The 20,758-nt window shown below is 44.5% G+C and overlaps 1 protein-coding gene across 8 annotated transcripts in view; it reads right to left on the reverse strand.

Annotated features, from left to right (window-relative positions):
• The window catches only part of GMEB2 (glucocorticoid modulatory element binding protein 2), a 56,296-nt gene that overhangs the window by 19,431 nt on the left and 16,107 nt on the right, over positions 1-20,758 (reverse strand). For 4 of the 8 annotated variants that reach the window (XM_061630926.1, XM_061630924.1, XM_061630925.1 and 1 more), the window contains 4 exons: positions 15,005-15,102; positions 3,908-4,035; positions 2,609-2,712; positions 2,007-2,164 (listed from right to left, as the gene is read on the reverse strand). In XM_061630926.1, the coding sequence (XP_061486910.1) occupies positions 2,007-2,164; positions 2,609-2,712; positions 3,908-4,035; positions 15,005-15,102 (488 nt within the window). The remainder of the gene's footprint in view (positions 1-2,006; positions 2,165-2,608; positions 2,713-3,907; positions 4,036-15,004; positions 15,103-20,758) is intronic. The other 4 variants (XM_061630930.1, XM_061630931.1, XM_061630927.1 and 1 more) reach the window with 3 other exon arrangements.

A 20,758-nucleotide genomic window follows, 5' to 3' on the forward strand; every position in this document is an offset into this window, starting at 1 on the left:
CTAGTACGGAGGCAGATTTTAAGGACAAGTTACATATTTTTCTTATAATCATAGAGTTGGAAGGGGCTTATAAGGCTATCAAATCCAACCCCCTGTTAATCAGTAATTTCACATTTGAGTTCTTTGAGAACTCTGGGGTGGATGCCAACACGACCTGGCAATTGGTCAGTTTTTATTTTGTCTATTAGGCTTATCTGCCGAAGTTCATCAGATTCCCTTCCTGCAAAGATCAGTTCAGGTACAGGAATCTGCCCTATATCTTCCGCTGTGATGCAAGGAATTCATTTGGCTTCTCTGCAATCACCTTATCCTCTTTCAGCACACCTTTGACTTCCTTGTTATCCAAGAATCCAACTGCCTCCCAAGGCAGTTTCCTGCAAATAATTATTTGTTGTTGGTCTTTACTTTTTCAGCAATAAGCTCTTCTCTTTTTTTTAGCATCCCTTATTGCCTGCTTGACAGCTGGCATAGCACAGTGGGGAGGAGAGCCTGGCTGGGAGTCCAGAGTCTATGAGTTCAAATCCCCACTTGTGTCTCCTGGAGGTCAAGGGCCAGCTAAAGATTACCCCCACAGGGAGTGGCTCAGGGGTTACATGGGCATAGTCCCAAGGAGCCCAGTTGCCCCCCAGCTGGCAGTTGCGGACAAGGAAGGGGCTGGCATGTGCAGCTTTGGCAAGCTGAGTAGGCCCTAGCCAGCTGGGGAGGACTAGCCTCAGAGGGAAGCAATGGTAACCCCCTCTGAATACCGCTTACCCTGAAAACTCTATTCATAGGGTAGCCATAAGTCGGGATCGACTTGAAGGCTGTCCATTTCCATTTCCTGCTTGCATTTATTTTGCCAAATCTACAGTCACCACTGAACACCAAAGTCAGGATCATTCGGACCATGGTATTCCCGATCTCTATGTATGGATGTGAAAGTTGGACAGTGAAAAAGGAGGATAAGAGAAACATCAACTCATTTGAAATGTAGTGCTGGAGGAGAGCTTTGTGCATACCATGGACTGCGAAAAAGACAAATAATTGGGTGTTAGAACAAATTAAACCAGAACTATCGCTTGAAGCTAAAATGATGAAACTGAGGTTATCATACTTTGGACACATCATGAGAAGACATGATTCTCTAGAAAAGACAATAATGCTGGGAAAAACAGCAGGGAGTAGAAATAGAGGAAGGCCAAACAAGAGATGGATTGATTCCATAAAGGAAGCCACAGACCTGAACTTACAAGATCTGAGCAGGGTGGTTCATGACAGATGCTCTTGGAGGTCGCTGATTCATAGGGTCACCATAAGTTGTAATCGACTTGAAGGCACATAACAACAACAACACAGTCACCACATGTCAAAAACGGACAGTGATGTCGTTAATCCTGGGAATGTAATTTGTGAAGGGTGCTGAGAGTTGTGAGGAGAATTCTATTCCCCGCACAGAGCTGCAATTCCCAGAGTTCCCTGGGAAGAGGGATTGATTGTTAAATTACTATGGGAACTATAGCTCTGTGAGGGGAATCGGGATCTCCTGACAACTCTCAGCACCCTTAATAAACTACAATTCCCAGAATTCTTTGGAGGAAGACATGACTGTTTAAAGTGGCATCACAGTGCTTTAAATGTATAGTGCAGATGGGGCCTCAGGTTCAAGAAGGAAAAGCCTTCTGAGTCAAGAGGTCTCACTGCAAAGTCGTCCAGTGCAGAGTTTCCCAGCAAGGGTTCCGCACACTGCTTCATAGGGGCTTCAGAACGGCATACTGATTAGAAGAAATTGCACCTGCTGACATACCCAGAGCACTGTAGCGCTTGCAGGAGGCATGTGAATACGGCATTCAGTTGCCACACAAGATACTATAAGAGATTCAATAAGAGGCAACTTTTAGTCACAAAGTTCTTGAGCAGTTAAGGCAGCAAAATACCTTGGTAGGCTACAACCTTGGGTATGTGATGTATGTGACTCATGAGTAAAAATGTTCAGGAATTAATGGTTTAGTGGAATGCTGTTCACATACCATCTGCAGAGGCAGGGGTGAGAGGTATGTACTCTGTTGATGTCTGGCTTGTTAGGGACACTCTGGCTCCAGTCAGGTCAATCTTAGTGCTTCGGCAGGTATTGGAACAAACTTTTGTATGCTCGTAAAAATCCAGCTTGCCTGAATCCATGATCTTCCTAAAACACACAAAATGAATGTGAATGCCTATTGCAGCAATTTAAAAAACAATACCCTGAAAACTCACACCAATCAAACAATCATATTTGAGCTGTTTCATATTAATTTCAATGAAGCTTACATAGGAGAGATTCCTAGTGGGCATCTCATTTAAAGTAAGCACCACTTGCCATAGGTTAGGGCCTTGTAAATCCTGCCTCCTTAAGGTGAGAATCCCAGGCTATGGTCTGAAGGCACATAAGACCAGCTCCCTGCTGAAGCTAAGCAGGGTCAAGTCTGGTCAGTGCCTGGATGGGAGACCCCCTAGGAACCAGATGTAAACCGCCTTGGGTTTCTATCATGAAAAGAAAGGTGGGGTATAAATGTAATAAATAAATAAATATTCATGCCCCAAGATAATTCCAATTCTGAATTTGCACACATTCACACACACACAGGCTAACCTTAGCATGATTCCATTCATCCGGATTGCCCTCTTCCAATCCTTCAAGGTGGACTTGCCAGCCAAATGGACAAATTCCTTGGGACTTATCAAGTGGTTGTCATACTGGAGGGAAGAGATACAGGTTGTGGTATAACAAAGGAAGATCACAGCATTAACATTCAGTAACTGACAGAACTACCATTCTGAATCAAGTTAACATAAAAGGAAGGTAACTTTTTCCACATCTTTTCCCCCACAGACCCTGATGTTTCTCATGGAATACAGCAGGTCTTTGGGCGGTCTTTTTTTATATATTGCCAGTGAAATGATGGGGTAGGCAGGAGGCCTACAAACGGCATTATCTTTTTATTTTCCCCACCCTGCAGCCCTTTGTTCATCCCCCTTGCTATAACATCTAAATAGATATGGAGCTGGGAGGATCTGGAGCCGATCCCTTCCATCTGCTCCTTGCTCTGTGACATCTCTGACACTGGCCACAACTCGGGCGGAAACTTATGGGGTAGAGGCAAATGCCTAAGCTGCGCCCATTATTTCCCAGCTCATGGCCCTCACCAGAATCTGGCAGGAAAACAGCAGGGGGCAAAGGTAACTGTCTCTGCTACAATACTGCAGCAGTTACAGATCCAAAGTTGTTCTCACTGGGGGCACCAGTGAACATACTATACACACTACATCAGTCAAAAACAGTATCGATGTAGGTCAAAACAGAAGAAAAAAATATTGCACCTTCTGAAAAAACTCCTCCTATCTCAATAGCTGGAGAAATAGACAGCTCAATGGTCTAGTAGACAGAGTGTTGGGTTAGACCAATGAGTTGTGAGTTCAAGTTGTTATGCTTTCTCAACCTTAACTGCCTGTCTGTAAAATGGGAATAATAGCAAACTAGATAGGTACAATTAGATAAAGATCAACAGATCAAAAAAAGTAACTTTTTTATAAACTTTTCTTAACAAAGGTGATGAAAAACCCACAATTCTCTCGTGTTTCATTCCTGATCTGTTTTGATTCTTTTTATTATTTTAAGGCTAATTATTCTAAAAGCACTTTTACTGAGATTCCTTTTATAAACCTTTTAGTGTCACCAAGTCAAATGCAATGTTTTCCTCCTTCCAATTTCTCTTCCCTCTTACCTCATTTAAAAAAATATATTATTTAGACTGTGAGCCTGCAGGCTGGGATCTGTGTATTTTTACTTATGTATTAAGTGCTTTCACAAATAACATATGACACAATTAGAGACTGAAACTGTTATAAAAATCACAGTTCTTCAGTCTGCATGATATAAAGCCACCCTCACCTGCACACATTTCACATTGATGCCAGGGCAAACAAACTTCCTCCATATTAGGTTGGCTTTGCTATCTCCGCAGGTGATGGGATAAAGGATCTCGGCTTCCACACAGTCATCTCCTTCAGCCATCTTCACTTCAGGGACAGCGATCAGAAGGAATTACATTTTTGAAAAAGTTACAACCTCGGATTGCTGATTGCTAAATGAAGTTTGGAATACAGTTTTAAAAGCCCCCCAAAGAAAGGAAAGGAATGAAAGGAAAACTCCTAACAGGATGAAGCAGTATTACCAGCTAATATTTGGTGCAGAGCCCCAGGCTGATTAACTGCTTCCCTTAAAGAGATACATTGCTATTTATCTTATTTATGTAGTATAGTCAATGAACATGGCTATGCAGATGTCAGTCCTGAAGAGCTTACAATCTAAATTCCACCAAATGGGTGAAACACCAAAAGGAAAGAGGCAATGGTAATTGTAAAGGACAACTGGGACCTTCAATGAGAAGGCAATATTGTTTTCTAAGGAGTATAACTATGCCTGAATTAAAGACACACACATACTGTGTTTTCCCAAAAGAGGCCTCTTCATTCTCGGCTGAGAAGCAATTTTGAACAGCAACAAAGTGTAACTTTCCTCTTTATCTATTTTATAGGTATGCATTCATGGGAAAAGGTAGGGAGTCAATGTTGTGCCCAAGTGCTGAAGACTGTCATCGCTGACTAATTATTTTCATCATTTGTTTTTCTTCCTTTCCCTCTGCCTACTTCCTCTTCTCATATTGTTACACACACTTCAAACCACCCTGCCCTGGTCTACTCCCTCACTACTTCTGTATTCTCCAGCAGTGCATATTAGCCTAAAGATAATTTTTTGTGTTACCTTATTGCTGCTTTCCTTGGAAGAGGGCCCTTGCACCTGGAAGGGGATCCTTGCACCTTGGCAAGAAATGGCCATGGACAGAAAAGCAGGATGCCTCAGTAAAATTGTACTGACAGACATCAGGATGATGTTGCCTTTACCCTGTTCTCAAATGGTACAGTAACTCATGAAAAAAAGGTGTAACATACAACTGGCACCCACTTAAGATGCCCTTAAGGATAAATATGGGCCATGAATATGCACTATGGTAGGTAGATACAAGTTTTGGGGTCCAGATAAAAAGAATAAAAGAATATCCATGAAGATGTCCCTTTATCTAATTATTTCTATCTACTTAGTTTATGAAATAATTGCCTAGACTCATAAGATGACTCCCAACCACAGACTAATATGCTGTACTGTATTTGACTTGCATTTTGTATACGGTCTTTGAGAATTATTTATTTCTTAAACTCCTTTTCTGGAATTCTGCTTGATATATTGTTTCACTATTTTTGTATTGTGTTTGACCTTAATTTTGAGTATGTTTTTCACGTTTCTTTGTAAGTCGCTTTGAGTTTCATTCTGAAAAAAACACACAACTAATACATATAATTAAAAATAATTAACTAATGCAGGCAGGATCACAAAATTATGTGACAGTCAGGCCCCCTTCCCCAATTAGAACATAAAAAGCCCTGCTGGATCAGGCCAATGGACCATCTAGTCCGGCATCCTGTTCTCAAGAGTGGCTAACCGGATGCCTCTGGGAAGCCACAAGCACGACCTGGGTGCAAGAGCATTCTCCTTCTGCGATGTCCAGAAACCGGCATTCAGAAGCATACTGCCTCCAACTATAGAGGGAGAGCATAGCCATTGTAACTAGTACCCTTATCCACCATGAATTTATCTAATCCTCAAAGTTGGTGGCCATCACTGCCTCCATAGTTTAATGGTACGCTGCATGAAGAAATACTTTCTTTTGTCTGTCCTGAATCTTCCAACATTCAGCTTCATTGAATATCCGTGAGTTCAAGTATTATGTGAAAGAAAAACTTTTTCTATGCCATGCATAATTTTATACACTTCTATCATGTGGTGCCCACCGAAATGGATGAACTGCCTTTAAGTCGAACCCGACTTATGGCTACCCTATGAGTAGGGATTTCATGGTAAGCGGTATTCAGAGGGGGGTTACCATTGCCTCCCTCAGGCTAGTCCTCCCCAGCTGGCTAGGGCCTGCTCAGCTTGCCACAGCTGCACAAGGCAGCCCCTTCCTTGTCCGCAACTGCCAGCTGAGGGCAACTGGGCTCCTTGGGACTATGCAGCTTGCCCACGGCTGCACAAGTGGCAGGGCACGTAACCCCTGAGCCACTCCCTGTGGGGGTGATCTTTAGTTGGCCCTTGACACCCAGGAGACACGAGCGGGGATTTGAACTCACAGACTTTGCCTTGCTGGAACCTGACCTTTGCTTCACCTAACTTTGCTTCCGGGACTTAGAACTGGTGCTAGAGGCATATGACCTGGTGTACCTGGGCTCTGTGCCTAGCACAAGTCCCCACTTGGGCTAGAACCAAGTTCCCCAGCTAGGTCCAATGCCTGGGACAGAACAACTATGCCTGCAAAACAGTGAACATCAAATGACTCAGTCCAAGGGAGCCAAGCCAAATGCTACAGAAGAAAGTAAGCTGTAAACAGGAAAAGCTCAGAGCCAGGAAGAATATATTTGCTTCCTGTGCAAATGCAAAGAGAGAGCTCCCACAGGCGACAAGCACAGCCAACTACAGGGAATCTGCTTCTCTTCCCCAAAACAGGTGCATTTCCTGCATTTTCTAGGAGGCAGCCTGCTTTATGCCTCTATGCAAAACCGAACAGCTGCACATCTAATCTTGGTTCAGATGGTTGGTGCCCAGCCCACAGGAGGGGAAGCCACCAAACCGTAAAAGCTAGATGAAGACTTCCAGAGCACATCCTGGACGTGACTTTGTCTCCAAGTATCACATGGCTTCCATAAGCAGCTCATTTTTGGATTAAATATTAATTTGTCATTAATAATGCAAACAACAGAGGCTGATAAACTAAAGGAGACAACAAATCAATGAGTCTTGCCCTCCCCTGCCAATGTGGTTGTGGTATACTTGAAAGAGAGGTCCGGATATGGGTAGAATCCTGTACATCCATCCCCATATGAATATGGTAATAACGGGCATGATCTTCCTAGAGCTTTTTCTGAGCAAGCCCCACAGTAATGCACCTCATTCAGCTTAGTAGGGCACACACAGGACAAGTGTTGACAGACACTACCCAGTAACAACCATGCTACTGCCTCCATCGAGGATGAGGAGGCCCTCCAGAAGTTGTTGAACAACAGCTCCCATCATCTTTGAATATGATGGCTGAGGCTGATGGGATCTGGAGTCCAGCAACATCAGGAGAGGGCCTTTTCAGTGGTGGCCCCCAAATTATGGAACGATCCTTCTGACAAGGTGCGCCTGGCGCCAACACTGTTATTTTTTGGCGCCAGGTCAAGACTTTCCTCTTCTCCCAGGCATTTTAGCATGTGTTTTTAAATTGTTTTTTGTGTTTTAAAATTTGTATATTTGTTTTTATTGTTTTTAATTGCTGTAAACTGCCCAGAGAGCTTCGGCTATGGGGCGGCATATAAATGTAATAAATAAATAAATATAAATAAACATGAGGAGGGCCACAGGCTCCCTGTCCCTGTCCTTCCCACACCTTGGTGGTCTTATATTTAGAACTACTGAAGCCTTCTGCCACTAGAAAATGGCAGATCCTCAGTAGCATCCCCAACCCCAGAATGCTCATTCCAGGAGTTGGAAATGGAGCTGTAAACCTCACAGCATAGTGCTCTGAGCCTGATCCTTGGCAATGCTACTCAATAATGCAAGTTGAGTGTGAAACGGGTGGTGGCCGGCCAGCTCCAGGGGCTCTTGGATGACACTGATTATCTCGATCCGTTTCAATCCGGTTTTAGGCCTGGGTTTGGTACCAAAACAGCCTTGGTCGCCCTGTATGATGACCTTTGTAGGGAGAGGGACAGGGGGAGTGTGACCCTGTTGATTCTCCTCGATCTCTCAGCTGCTTTTGATACCATCGACCAGGCGGGAAGAAGTCCCTTGCTCCGTCAACTTTCTCCCAATGCCGCAGGACCTGTATCCCTGTATTGCTTCATGAGAAAACGCAGTCTTTGTTTGGACATTACCCTAATAAAACACGAATTAACTACAGCCGTTGGTCTGGTTCCTGAGTCACATCCTGGGCCTGACAGCTTGACAGAGCCACCTAAATCACCCTCAACGCTCTCTTCACTTGACTGGGACAAGATGTCAAAGGGAGCAGCGGGGGGGACGATCCCCACTTCTGAGACGGAAGAAGTGGAACTCTTGAGGACTAAGGTAGCTGATTTGCAGACGGATGTTCAAGCCCTGCTAGCAGCAGTCAAGGCGCTGAAGACGGATAATCAAACCTTGAAGGCCACGATAGACCAGATGCGAACAGCCCCTCCAGCTGCCGTAGTAAAGGTTCCCATTGGATTGCCCCCAAAATACGTGGGACAAAGTGATCAGTTGGCAACCTTCGTGGCTCAATGTGAGTTATATCTGGATGTCAGGCACACGGAATTTCCAGACGATGGGGCTAAAGTAGCTTTCGTGATTAGCCTCCTGGAGGGAGAAGCTGCAAAATGGGTGACTCCGTATCTCGTGAGAAAGGATACTGTCTTAGGAAGGTACAGAGGATTTATACAGGAGATGACCGAGATGTTTCAAGACCCGCAAAGGGCTGAAACAGTAGCGCGGCAACTAGGCGCTCTGAAGCAAGCTAAAGGGACTGTTTCCGAGTACACTAACGCTTTTAAAATTCTGTCCCAGGAAACTGGTTACAATGACGCCGCCCTGATGTTTATGTACCGGAGTGGATTAAATGCTGAAATCCTGGATGAGTTGGCCAGGACCTCCCCCCCCGCTGACCTACCAGGGCTCATCCGGCTATGCCTACAGATAGATCACCGGATGGAAGGAAGGCGCCTGGAAAGGAAGCAGGAGGTCCCGAGATACTCAGCCTCGGCATCCCGCAACAAGACCCTTCCCACTGCAGGGATGGCAGGTAATGCAACTGAGGGACAGGGAGGGGCTAGGCCAAGACTGTCGGAAGAAGAAAAGGAAAGACGACGCCGGGAACGTTTATGCTTTTATTGTTCAAAGCCGGGCCATGTGGCCAGAGACTGTGGACTGAAAGGGGGGAAAGCCGAGCCGTCGGGAAACTAGAACACCCAGTCCACGTGCAGGCCGGTGGACTGGGGGCAGCGTTGTATAAAGGCCCCCCAACGATCCAACCTCCCTCAAAGGGGGTGTTGGTCTTGCCTATTCGGATTACAACTTCCAGAGGAGTGGTGTTTAATTCCACTGCCTTAATTGACAGTGGAGCCTCCACAAATTTTATTGATGCAAAGTTAGTCAAGCGTCATGGAATTTCCCGGTGGAAACTGGACGCTCCCCTAGCTGTGGAGACTATCGATGGGAGACCCCTGAAGTCAGGAGGGGTGACACAAGCCACGGAGGAAGTGAAACTTCAAATCCCTGGGCACGAAGAGTTCATTTCGCTATACGTGTCAGATCTCTCGAACTTTGAGGTGATTCTGGGAATGCCCTGGCTAGCAAAGCATGAACCCAAAATAAGTTGGAAGGAGGCGGTGGTGTGGTTCACCTCACAGTATTGCCAGGAGAACTGTCAACTTGAAGGAATCAAGAACACCTTAGCGGGGGCAGTGCAAGAGATCGAGCAAGTGACCCTGCCGCCAAAGTATGAAGAATTCAAAGATGTGTTTGATGAAAAAGAGGCAGAGACTTTACCCCCCCCACCACCCTTACGACTGTGCGATTGACCTAGTGCCAGGAGCCAGCATCCCATCAGGGAGAATCTACTCTCTCACAGAGAATGAGAGGGAGGCCCTGAAGGAATTCCTGGATAAAAACCTGAGGCGAGGATTCATATGCCCCTCACAATCCCCTGCTGGAGCGCCACTATTGTTTGTGAAAAAGAAGGGGGGGGGGACTCAGACCCTGTAACGACTATCGCGCATTGAACCAGATCACCATCCCCAACAGCTACCCGCTGCCCCTGATCTCAGAGTTGCTGGACCGACTGCGCTCTGCAAAAATCTTCACGAAGTTGGATTTGAGAGGAGCGTACAATCTGATCAGAATGAAGGAGGGAGATGAATGGAAAACAGGATTCTTGACCGCGTACGGACAGTATGAATACCTGGTCATGCCGTTCGGGCTTTGTGGAAGTCCACGAATTTTTCAAAAATCCATGAACGACGTGTTTAGAGACTTGTTGGACACGTATGTAATCTGTTACTTAGAAGATATCCTGGTGTTCTCAAAGAACCAGGAAGACCACGACCAGCATGTGAAGACGGTGTTGAAGAGACTGAGAGAAAATCACCTGTATGCTAAATTAGAGAAATGTAGATTTGACCTCAAGTCTCTAGACTTCCTTGGATATCGAATCTCAGCGGAAGGCGTGGAGATGGACCCAGGGAAAGTAAGCTGCATATTGGACTGGGGCCAACCTGTCACCAAAAAGGATGTACAACGGTTTTTGGGGTTTGCCAATTATTACAGAAAGTTCATTCCAGGGTTTTCCAAATTAACAGCTCCTCTGACTGACTGTTTAAGGGGGAAGAAGTTTCAATGGACAGAGAACGCCACCGAGGCCTTTGAGGAGCTGAAGAGAAGGTTTGCTACTGAGCCCATTCTGCGCTTTGCTGATCCGAACCGCCCTTTCGTAGTGGAAGCAGATGCTTCAGATTTTGCCATCGGGGGGTCCTGCTACAATTAGACCAAGAAGGGAAGGAGCTGCACCCCTGTGCGTACTTCTCTCGGAAGTTAAAGCCTGCAGAGAAGAACTACACAGTTTGGGAGAAGGAGCTGCTGGCCATCAAGGACTCTTTTGAAAACTGGAGACAATACCTAGAGGGGACCTCTCATCGAATTGAAGTGCACTCCGACCACAAGAATCTTGAAAGCCTCCAAACCGCCAGAAAGCTGAACCAGAGACAGATAAGTTGGTCCCAGTTCTTCACTAGGTTTAACTTCCAGATTACTTACCATGCCCAAGCCAAAAACCAGAGAGCGGATGCCTTATCCAGACAGCCACAATACAAAGAAAGTGAATCCGAGGACCAGCCTCAGTACGTAATCCCGCCAGAGAAATTAACGTTGGGAGTATGCCAGCCTTCATGGGAAGAGGAACTCAAAAAGGCACAACAAGAAGATGCAGACATGCTAAAATATCAGCAGGAGACGGGACAAGGTCAAGACTCAGAAGTAACCTTTCACTGGAGAAATGGACTGTTATGGTTCAAAACCACCAGATATGTGCCAGAAGGGGAATTAAGGCTCAGAATCCTACGCCAGTGTCATGATTCCATCACAGCGGGACACTTTGGGATTTACAAGACCATTCAGAACGTGGCCAAGGACTTCTGGTGGCCTAAAATGCGTCGGGATATTATGTAAAGTCCTGCTCTGTCTGTCTGTGGACAAAAACACAAACAGGGACACCAGCAGGACTGTTACAACCGTTGCCTGTCCCACACGAACCCTGGAAGGACCTCTCCATGGATTTTATAACTGATCTACCCAAGTCCCAAGGAATGACAGCCATCTTAGTAGTGGTGGATCTACTTACCAAAATGGCACACTTTCTTCCTTGTGCAGGGGCCTTAGAGGCTAAAGAAACGGCCAAGTTATTCATAAAAGAAGTCTACCGGCTGCATGGATTGCCAAACAGCATAGTCTCAGACCGAGGAACTCAGTTCACAGCCAAATTTTGGAGAGCAATGTGGAAACAGTTGCAGACGGAATTAAAACTCTCCTCCGCCCATCACCCCCAGACAGATGGGCAGACGGAACGCTTGAACGCCGTTTTGGAAAGATATTTACGAAGTTATGTGTCCTATCAACAGACTGACTGGGTATCATATTTGCATTTTGCAGAGTTCGCCTACAACAATTCTCTGCACTCCAGCACTCAACAAACCCCGTTCTTCGCTAATTATGGATTCCATCCTAAAGTCTTTCCAAGCAGCTCAGAAGGAATGCTGGTACCGGCAGCTGAGAACTTCCTTAAGGAATTGCAAGTGGCGCAACAGACACTGAAACAGCAGTTAAACGAAGCCAAAACGGAGTACAAGCAAGTTGCTGACCTGCACAGGAAGGAGGCCCCCCCCTTCAACCGGGAGACCAGGTATGGCTGTCCACCCGCTTCCTCCAGATGCCGGGCAAATGTAGAAAATTACAAGACAAGAGGGTGGGTCCTTTCGAAATAGAAACTCAAATCAATCCCGTGGCGTACCGACTGAAGCGGCCTGACACGTTTAAAATACATCCTGTGTTCCATCGATCCCTCTTAACGAAAGCCACCCCTCCCAGTGAGTTACGGCCAGAGGAACCTCCCGGAGCTCCACTCCTGGTAAATGAGCAGCTTGAGTTTGAAGTTGAGGAGATCTTAGATTCCAGGATCAGACGCCACAAGCTGCAGTACTTGATTCACTGGAAAGGCTATGGGGTGGCTGACAGATCATGGGAAGATGCAGCTGATGTGCATGCTCCAGAATTGGTAAAACTTTTCCATCAACGTTTTCCCCACCGTCCCAAGCCAGACAAGGGGAGGGGGGCACAGCCTGGGAGGGGGGATGGTGTCGGAAGGCAGAGCTGGGGTCCCAATCCCGGGGAGCTGGATCCCGGAGAGTTGGGAGAAGAGTATTCGGATGGATGGCAGAGGGAAGGGGGAGGAACTTCCCCCCTTTGGAGCAAAGACGAAACAGAGGAACTGCCAGTGATAAGGTCGCTTAGCAACGGGGAGCCTGAGCCCTCCCTGGACATTCTCACGCCTCCCCCTCTTTCAGGCTCAGAGCAAGAGGGGAAAGAGGGAGGGCTGCTCACAGCCGAAAAGCGGGGAGGCAGTTTACCATCAGCCCGTCCCCTATCCCGCATCCTGGAATCGGAAACTTCAGAAGAGGAGGGGGTGACGCTTCCCCCCTCACCGCGCACACAGCTGAAAAGACAGGAGAGAAGGGGGGGAAGGCGGGCAGTACCTGAGGGGCAGTTAAGGAGGAGCGAAAGATTGCGCGCCCGTTTGGCCCCTTCTTAAAGAACAGGCGGGAAGAAGTCCCTTGCTCTGTCAACTTTCTCCCAATGCCGCAGGACCTGTATCCCTGTATTGCTTCATGAGAAAACGCAGTCTTTGTTTGGACATTACCCTAATAAAACACGAATTAACTACAGCCGTTGGTCTGGTTCCTGAGTCACATCCTGGGCCTGACATCTGGGAAGGCTCACGGAGTTGGGGGTAATGCTTGGCACTGGCTCCGCTCCTACTTGGTGGGTCGTCAACAGAAGATAGTGCTTGGGGAACACTGCTCGACACCCTGGACTCTCCATTGTGGAGTCCCACACGGATCGGCACTGTCCCCCATGCTTTTTAACATCTATATGAAGCCGCTGGGTGCGGTCATCAGGAGTTTTGGAGTGCGTTGTCACCAGTACGCTGATGACACGCAACTTTATTTCTCCTTTTCATCTTCTTCAGGTGAGGCTGTTAACGTACTAAACCGTTGCCTGGCCGCGATAATGGACTGGATGGGAGCTAACAGACTGAAGCTTAATCCAGACAACCGAGACGCTGTTAGTGAGTGCCTTCTCTGCCCAGATGGTGGATGTTCACCCTGTTCTGGATGGGGTTACACTCCCCTTGAAAGAGCAGGTTCGTAGCTTGGGAGTTCTTTTCGACCCTTCCCTGTCTCTTGAGGCTCAGGTAGCCTCAGTGGCACGGAATGCTTTCTACCATCTTCGATTGGTAGCCCAGCTACGTCCCTATCTGGACAGTGACAATCTCGCCTCAGTCGTTCATGCTCTGGTAACTTCTAGATTGGACTACTGCAATGCGCTCTACGTTGGGCTGCCCTTGAAGACAGTTCGGAAACTACAGTTAGTCCAGAATGCAGTGGCCAGATTGTTGACGTGGACCAGAAGGTCCGCTCATATAACACCTGTTCTGGGCCGTCTGCACTGGCTTCCTATTTGTTTCCGGGCTAAATTCAAAGTGCTGGTTTTGACCTATAAAGCCTTACACGGCATGGGACCGCAATACCTGGTGGAGCGCCTCTCCCAATATGAAACTACCCGTATGCTGCGCTCAACATCTAAGGCCCTCCTCCGAGTACCATCCCATCGAGAAGCTCGGAGGGTTGTGACTAGAAATAGGGCTTTTTCGGTTGTGGCCCCCGAACTGTGGAATGGTTTTCCTGATGAGGTGCGCCTGGCGCCGACGCTGCTATCTTTTCGGCGCCAGGTGAAAACCTTTTTATATTCCCAGGCATTTTAACGCGTACTACTAATATTTATTGATGTATTTTGCTGCTGCTTTGATTATTTTTGTTTACGTCTGTTTGGTTTGATTCCATCTCAAAAAGGATATTATAGAGTTGGAAAAGGTTCAGAAGAGGGCAACCAGAATGATCAAGGGGATGGAGCAACTCCCTTACGAGGAAAGGTTGCAGCATTTGGGGCTTTTTAGTTTAGAGAAAAGGCGGGTCAGAGGAGACATGATAGAAGTGTATAAAATTATGCATGGCATTGAGAAAGTGGATAGAGAAAAGTTCTTCTCCCTCTCTCATAATACTAGAACTCATGGACATTCAAAGAAGCTGAATGTTGGAAGATTCAGGACAGACAAAAGGAAGTACTTCTTTACTCAGCGCATAGTTAAACTATGGAATTTGCTCCCACAAGATGCAGTAATGGCCACCAGCTTGGACGGCTTTAAAAGAAGATTAGACAAATTCATGGAGGACAGGGCTATCAATGGCTACTAGCCGTGATGGCTGTGCTCTGCCACCCTAGTCAGAGGCAGCATGCTTCTGAAAACCAGTTGCCGGAAGCCTCAGGAGGGGAGAGTGTTCTTGCACTCGGGTCCTGCTTGCGGGCTTCCCCCAGGCACCTGGTTGGCCACTGTGAGAACAGGATGCTGGACTAGATGGGCCACTGGCCTGATCCAGCAGGCTCTTCTTATGTTCTTATGTATTTATATATTTTTTGATTGTTTTATTGTTACGTACATTGCCCAGAGTGCCCTTGGGCTTAGGGCGGTATATAAATTAAATTAAATTAAATAAATAAAAAAAGAGACAAGCCTCTGCCATTTACCACACCTACCTAACAGGGCTTCTTTCAGATGTGCAGAGGCTGTAAAAGCTGCAGCAGCTGCAGCAGCAGCATTTTCTGTCTCCAGGGTGTCTTCATTTAGGTCGCTGCTAGTAAGAAAGACAGACATGAACAGTTTTTTAAAAAATGAGGGAAGCTGTTCATTATATAATACGATTTTGCTCTGGAAAATGACTCCAGAGCTCTTTCATTCCCACAAATGAAGATCTTCCCCCTAAGTAGGAAGCCTCTCTCTCCTGGCAAAAACAAAGTTGAACTCAGTTCAGTAATTTCAGACTGCAGCCCACTAAGACATATGGTCCAAACAGTATTAAGCAAGAAGAAGTGGTTCTACGAGCCTAAAAACATTGCTGCTGAACTTAGAAATGCAATACTAGAAGCAACTCCTAAAGCCTGAGGATCTGATCTCTAGTTATTTAGCAAACACCAATTTCCTAATTTTCACTGTTATTTTTTTGAAAAAATGTATGTTTTGTTTCTGCTAAACTTCTAGAATGTAGAGGCATCTGGGTAGAGTTTACAGTGGTTCAGACAGAGGAATGGTTTACTCATTTACCACATCTCATACTTTCCTTTTTTTTTTTTTACAATAATTTTTATTCAAATTTTCATAAAACAAACAAAACAAAATCATAAAACATTCAAAGACAAAAAACAAAACAAAACAAAAATGATTAAACAAAAAAATAAAATGTTGACTTCCCATTTGTCGCAGATCAGTTATAGGTCTACAATATATAACAATCCTGTCTCTTAAATTATATTATAAAATCACTTTCCTCCAGTAGTTATCTTAATTAATCATCAAATCTCATAGACATTACTTTATTCTTTCCACAAAAAGTCAAAGAGAGGTTTCAATTCTTTAAGAAATATATCTATCAATTTTTCTCCAAATAAACATGTCGATTAATCCATCTCATTAATAATAATAATAATAATCTTATTGTCATAACCATAGTCCAAATAAACATATCGATTAATCCATCTCATCAAATCTGTTAAGTCCAATAATTTCAATAGCCATTATTCCATTATCCATATTAATTCCATCTTCCATCTTCAATAGTCCTGTTAAGTCCAGTAATTTCAGTGTCCAATCTTCCATTATCAGTATTCCATAATAATCTTGCTGTCATAGCCATAGTCATATAATAAGAGTCTGATGGGAATTTCCTCTATCCCAAATATTTTCTTGCCATCAATTCTGAATAAGTTGCTGAAATATTGTTGTAAAGTCATATCTCTGTTCTTCTTTTTTACAAAATGCACTGGCTCATCTCTTGAGAATTTTTCCACTGTCACATGGCTGCAGTTAATTCCATAGATTTTCTCTATATCAAGCTCCATCACGTCATTCCAGTCCAGAAAATTATCCAAGCCATTGATAACTTTATCTCTAATATCTTCATTAATTTCTTCAGAGATAATGTTAAATTCCAAACAGTAGATTTTATTTCTGATATCCATAAACTCCAGATCTTTTTCCAGTTCCACATTTGTTCCAATCTCCAGGGCTTGTATCTTCCCTTTATTTTTTCTTTTCTCATCTCTGATCTCATTCTCCTCTCTCACAGGATCCCCTATTTCTTTAAGCTCCTGCGTCATTTTGCTCAGTTCAATTTTCAGCTCCTTACTGCCCTGTCGCAGGGTTTGTTTCGTTATCTCAATCTCATCCATTATTTTCTGAAACATAATTACTTCCAGATTCTCAGCCACTTTCTTGATTGCCATTTTTAAAACCACGAAAACAAAACAAAACAAAAATAAAGAAGAACCACTTCTTATTTCAGCAACAATTGGGTTAATATTCCAGGCTTGATGACATCACAGTATAAACAGAGCAGCCTGCCTTATCTCTCTATGTTCAAGAATACAAAACAAATTTAGTTCCCAGCATCAAAACAGTTAGTGGCGTTGTGAAGAAGCAGATTCGTCAAAATAAAATAGACCAAAAAGAGAATAGTCCCAGACAATATAATGTTCCAAAGTTCATATTTTTTATTTTTTTCTCCTCGGAATAGAAATCCCTCTTCTGTTTATATCTTTAGAATGCACTTCCAGGACAGCTTTTTGCAATAGAAACAGAGATAAGCTGTTAATTTCGTGAATAACAGAGAAGAGTTATAGCTCACCCAGAAGTTCTTTAAAGCTGATTCATTTGACAAATCTCTTTTTGCTGCAACAATTTAAACCAAGTAAAAAAAATAATAGAAAGAAGGGTGCTTGCCTGTTAGTCCGTTTTCTCTTTGAAGAAAAGATAAACGTATCGCATTAATCAGATAGAGCTTGTTCGGAAGTCCGTCCGGCATTGCTGGCTGGACCTTTTCTCATAAATTAATGAAATCCAGTCCTCCCAACAAAAACAGGCTTTTGAGGTTGATCTCTACGTTTCTCCCTGCCCGGGAGAAATTTCATCAGTCAAAAAAAAAAATGTTCTGACTGATTTATATCTGAATAAGCTTCTTCTGAGGCGGGAGCCCATCTCAAAAGCAGGCACAAGCGAAGTCACCCTTCCCGGAAGTCACACATCTCATACTTTCCACACGACACTTAAAAAATAACCTGCACTCCAACACTGACTCCCAACTAACTTTCCGTGGGTGTGGGTGGGGACAACCTGCAGTGGGACTTACATTTTCTTATATTAAAAAACAAGAATCACCCGACCAAACCAAGATATTTCACCAGAACAAAATCATGAAAACATCCACTCAAGAGTCCTTTGAGTTTATTTTGCATAGTTTTCCAGGAAGTTCATGGGATGTAAGGACATTTTCTGCTTTTCACTGTCTTCACTTACATTCTAGGTAAACAACAAATTCTGGAGCACCACCGCCCCCCCCAAAATGGAAGAATGGGACATGAAGATTCCTCTGCAGGCCACTGTCAAAGATAGTGCAAGGGGTGCAAACTAGAAGAGTCATTTTCTCTTGTACGCTTATGAGGATATGTTAAAGGGAAGATTTGCCTTACTCACAGTACAGTCCTACAGTCCTATAGTCCTCACAGTACAGTCCTATATAGGTCTACTCACTGAGTTTAAAGGGGCTCACTCCCAGCTGAAGGGCCATAGGATTACAGCTTTAGGCTGCAATCCAACACGTCTATTCAGAAGCTCCATTGGGTTCAATGGGACTTACTCACAGGTAAGTGTGTACTGGACTGCAGCCTTAGTGAGTCTCATTATGCTCATATTTTAAGGAACACCTCTCGCCATACAACCAGAGTCCAATCAGTTGGCCTGGCTATTCATTTCTTCTATATTACAGGTTCATATGGCAATGGCCAGGGGTTGGCCTTCTTCGGTAACAGCATCAAAACCTCAGAGTCTCTTCCTAAAAGAAGTTAGGAAGCTTCACCAATGATACCTTTTCAAAAAGGCTGTAAGAAGTCTTATATTGACAAGCCTTCGAGTGCGGATTTAAGTTTTCTGAGGCTCTGTCTTATGTGCTCTTATTGCTCATAATTGTTCATGTGTCATTTGGCATAAACTACTTCGCACTTGGGGAAAAGGCAATAAAAAATGATTGACTGATTAATTAATTAAGAGGCAAAGTTTACCACACAGATGCAGTAAAGGCTTTCTGCAGTAAGCACATTTCAATACATGGCTGTACGGCTCCTTCAGCACACTTATTTTACAGTAATCCCAGCTGAAGATCTATCTTTGATCTCTCAGTTCGTTTGAATGTTAAGCTCTTGCAAAGCAAGTTAATCCTGTCTCAAACAAAATTATTACTATTCTTTACATAGCACCCATCAATGTGTGTGGTGTTTTATGGAGTACAAGGGAACACATCCCTGCACTCAGATGACTTACAGCCTAGCATCTAAAGGATTACCTTCTCCAATGTGAATTTGCCCAGTTTAAAAATCTCTAGGAGAGGGCCTTCTCTACATCTCGCCAATATCCGGTGGGGACAAAAGCTAGGCCTTGAAGCTCCCTTTCCAAGTAGCTCATTTAGCCCTATCTGTTGGCCTTCTGTCAGCCCACAAAGGCCTTTCTGTATAGACAGGACTTCAGCCTGCTGTTTTTCTGGGGCTAATTTTTTGTGGCTGCCATTTTCAGCCCACTGTGCTGTTTTCGTCTGCTCCTGCATTTATATACTGTTTTTAAAAACTGTTTTTATACATTGGCTTTCCTATTGTGTGTGTATATACACACACATACAATTGTTAATCATCTACTTGTGGAAAGGTGGGGAATAAATTTAAATTAACAAACACTGACAGGCCTATGTAGTTGTTTACAATTTTTCTTCAGCAGCCAGTCATTTTAATGATTGTTCTGTCTTGCTCTTAAAGGTTTTTATGTTGCTGTATACTGCCCTGATGTTTTGTGAGAGAGCAATATATAAATACTTTAATAGATAAATATAATTTGACACATAGGACGCAGCAGAGGGAGAACATAAGAAGAGCCTGCTGGATCAGGCCAGTGGCCCATCTAGTCCAGCATCCTGTTCTCACAGTGGCCAACCAGGTGCCTTGGGGAAGCCCGCAAGCAGGACCCGAGTGCAAGAACACTCTCCCCTCCTGAGGCTTCCGGCAACTGGTTTTCAGAACCATGCTGCCTCTGACTAGGGTGGCACTGCACAGCCATCACGGCTAGTAGCCATTGATAGCCCTGTCCTCCATGAATTTGTCTAATCTTCTTTTAAAGCCGTCCAAGCTGGTGGCCATTACTGCATCTTGTGGGAGCAAATTCCATAGTTTAACTATGCGCTGAGTAAAGAAGTACTTCCTTTTGTCTGTCCTGAATCTTCCAACATTCAGCTTCTTTGAATGTCCATGAGTTCTAGTATTATGAGAGAGGGAGAAGAACTTTTCTCCATCCACTTTCTCAATGCCATGCATAATTTTATACACTTCTATCATGTCTCCTCTGTCCCGCCTTTTCTCTAAACTAAAAAGCCCCAAATGCTGCAACCTTTCCTCGTAAGGGAGTCGCTCCATCCCCTTGATCATTCTGGTTACCCTCTTCTGAACCTTTTCCAACTCTAGAATATCCTTTTTGAGATGAAGCGACCAGAACTGTACACAGTATTCCAAATGCGGCCGCACCATAGATTTATACAACGGCATTATGATATTGGCTGTTTTATTTTCAATACCTTTCCTAATTATTGCTAGCATGGAATTTGCCTTTTTCACAGCTGCCGCACACTGGGTCGACATTTTCATCGTGCTGTCCACCACAACCCCGAGGTCTCTCTCCTGGTCGGTCACCGCCAGTTCAGACCCCATGAGCGTATATGTGAAATTAAGATTTTTTGCTCCAATATGCATAATTTTACACTTGTTTATATTGAATTGCATTTGCCATTTTTCCGCCCATTCACTCAGTTTGGAGAGATCTTTTTGGAGCTCTTCACAATCCCTTTTTGTTTTAACAACCCTGAACAATTTAGTGTCGTCAGCAAACTTGGCCACTTCACTGCTCACTCCTAATTCTAGGTCATTAATGAACAAGTTGAAAAGCACAGGTCCCAATACCGATCCTTGAGGGACTCCACTTTCTACAGCCCTCCATTGGGAGAACTGTCCGTTGATTCCTACTCTCTGCTTTCTGCTTCTTAACCAATTCCTTATCCACAAGAGGACCTCTCCTCTTATTCCATGACTGCTAAGCTTCCTCAGAAGTCTTTGGTGAGGTACCTTGTCAAACGCTTTTTGAAAGTCTAAGTACACTATGTCCACTGGATCACCTCTATCTATATGCTTGTTGACACTCTCAAAGAA

This window comes from Rhineura floridana, chromosome 6 (assembly GCF_030035675.1).
Source record: "Rhineura floridana isolate rRhiFlo1 chromosome 6, rRhiFlo1.hap2, whole genome shotgun sequence".
Taxonomy (NCBI): domain Eukaryota; kingdom Metazoa; phylum Chordata; class Lepidosauria; order Squamata; family Rhineuridae; genus Rhineura; species Rhineura floridana.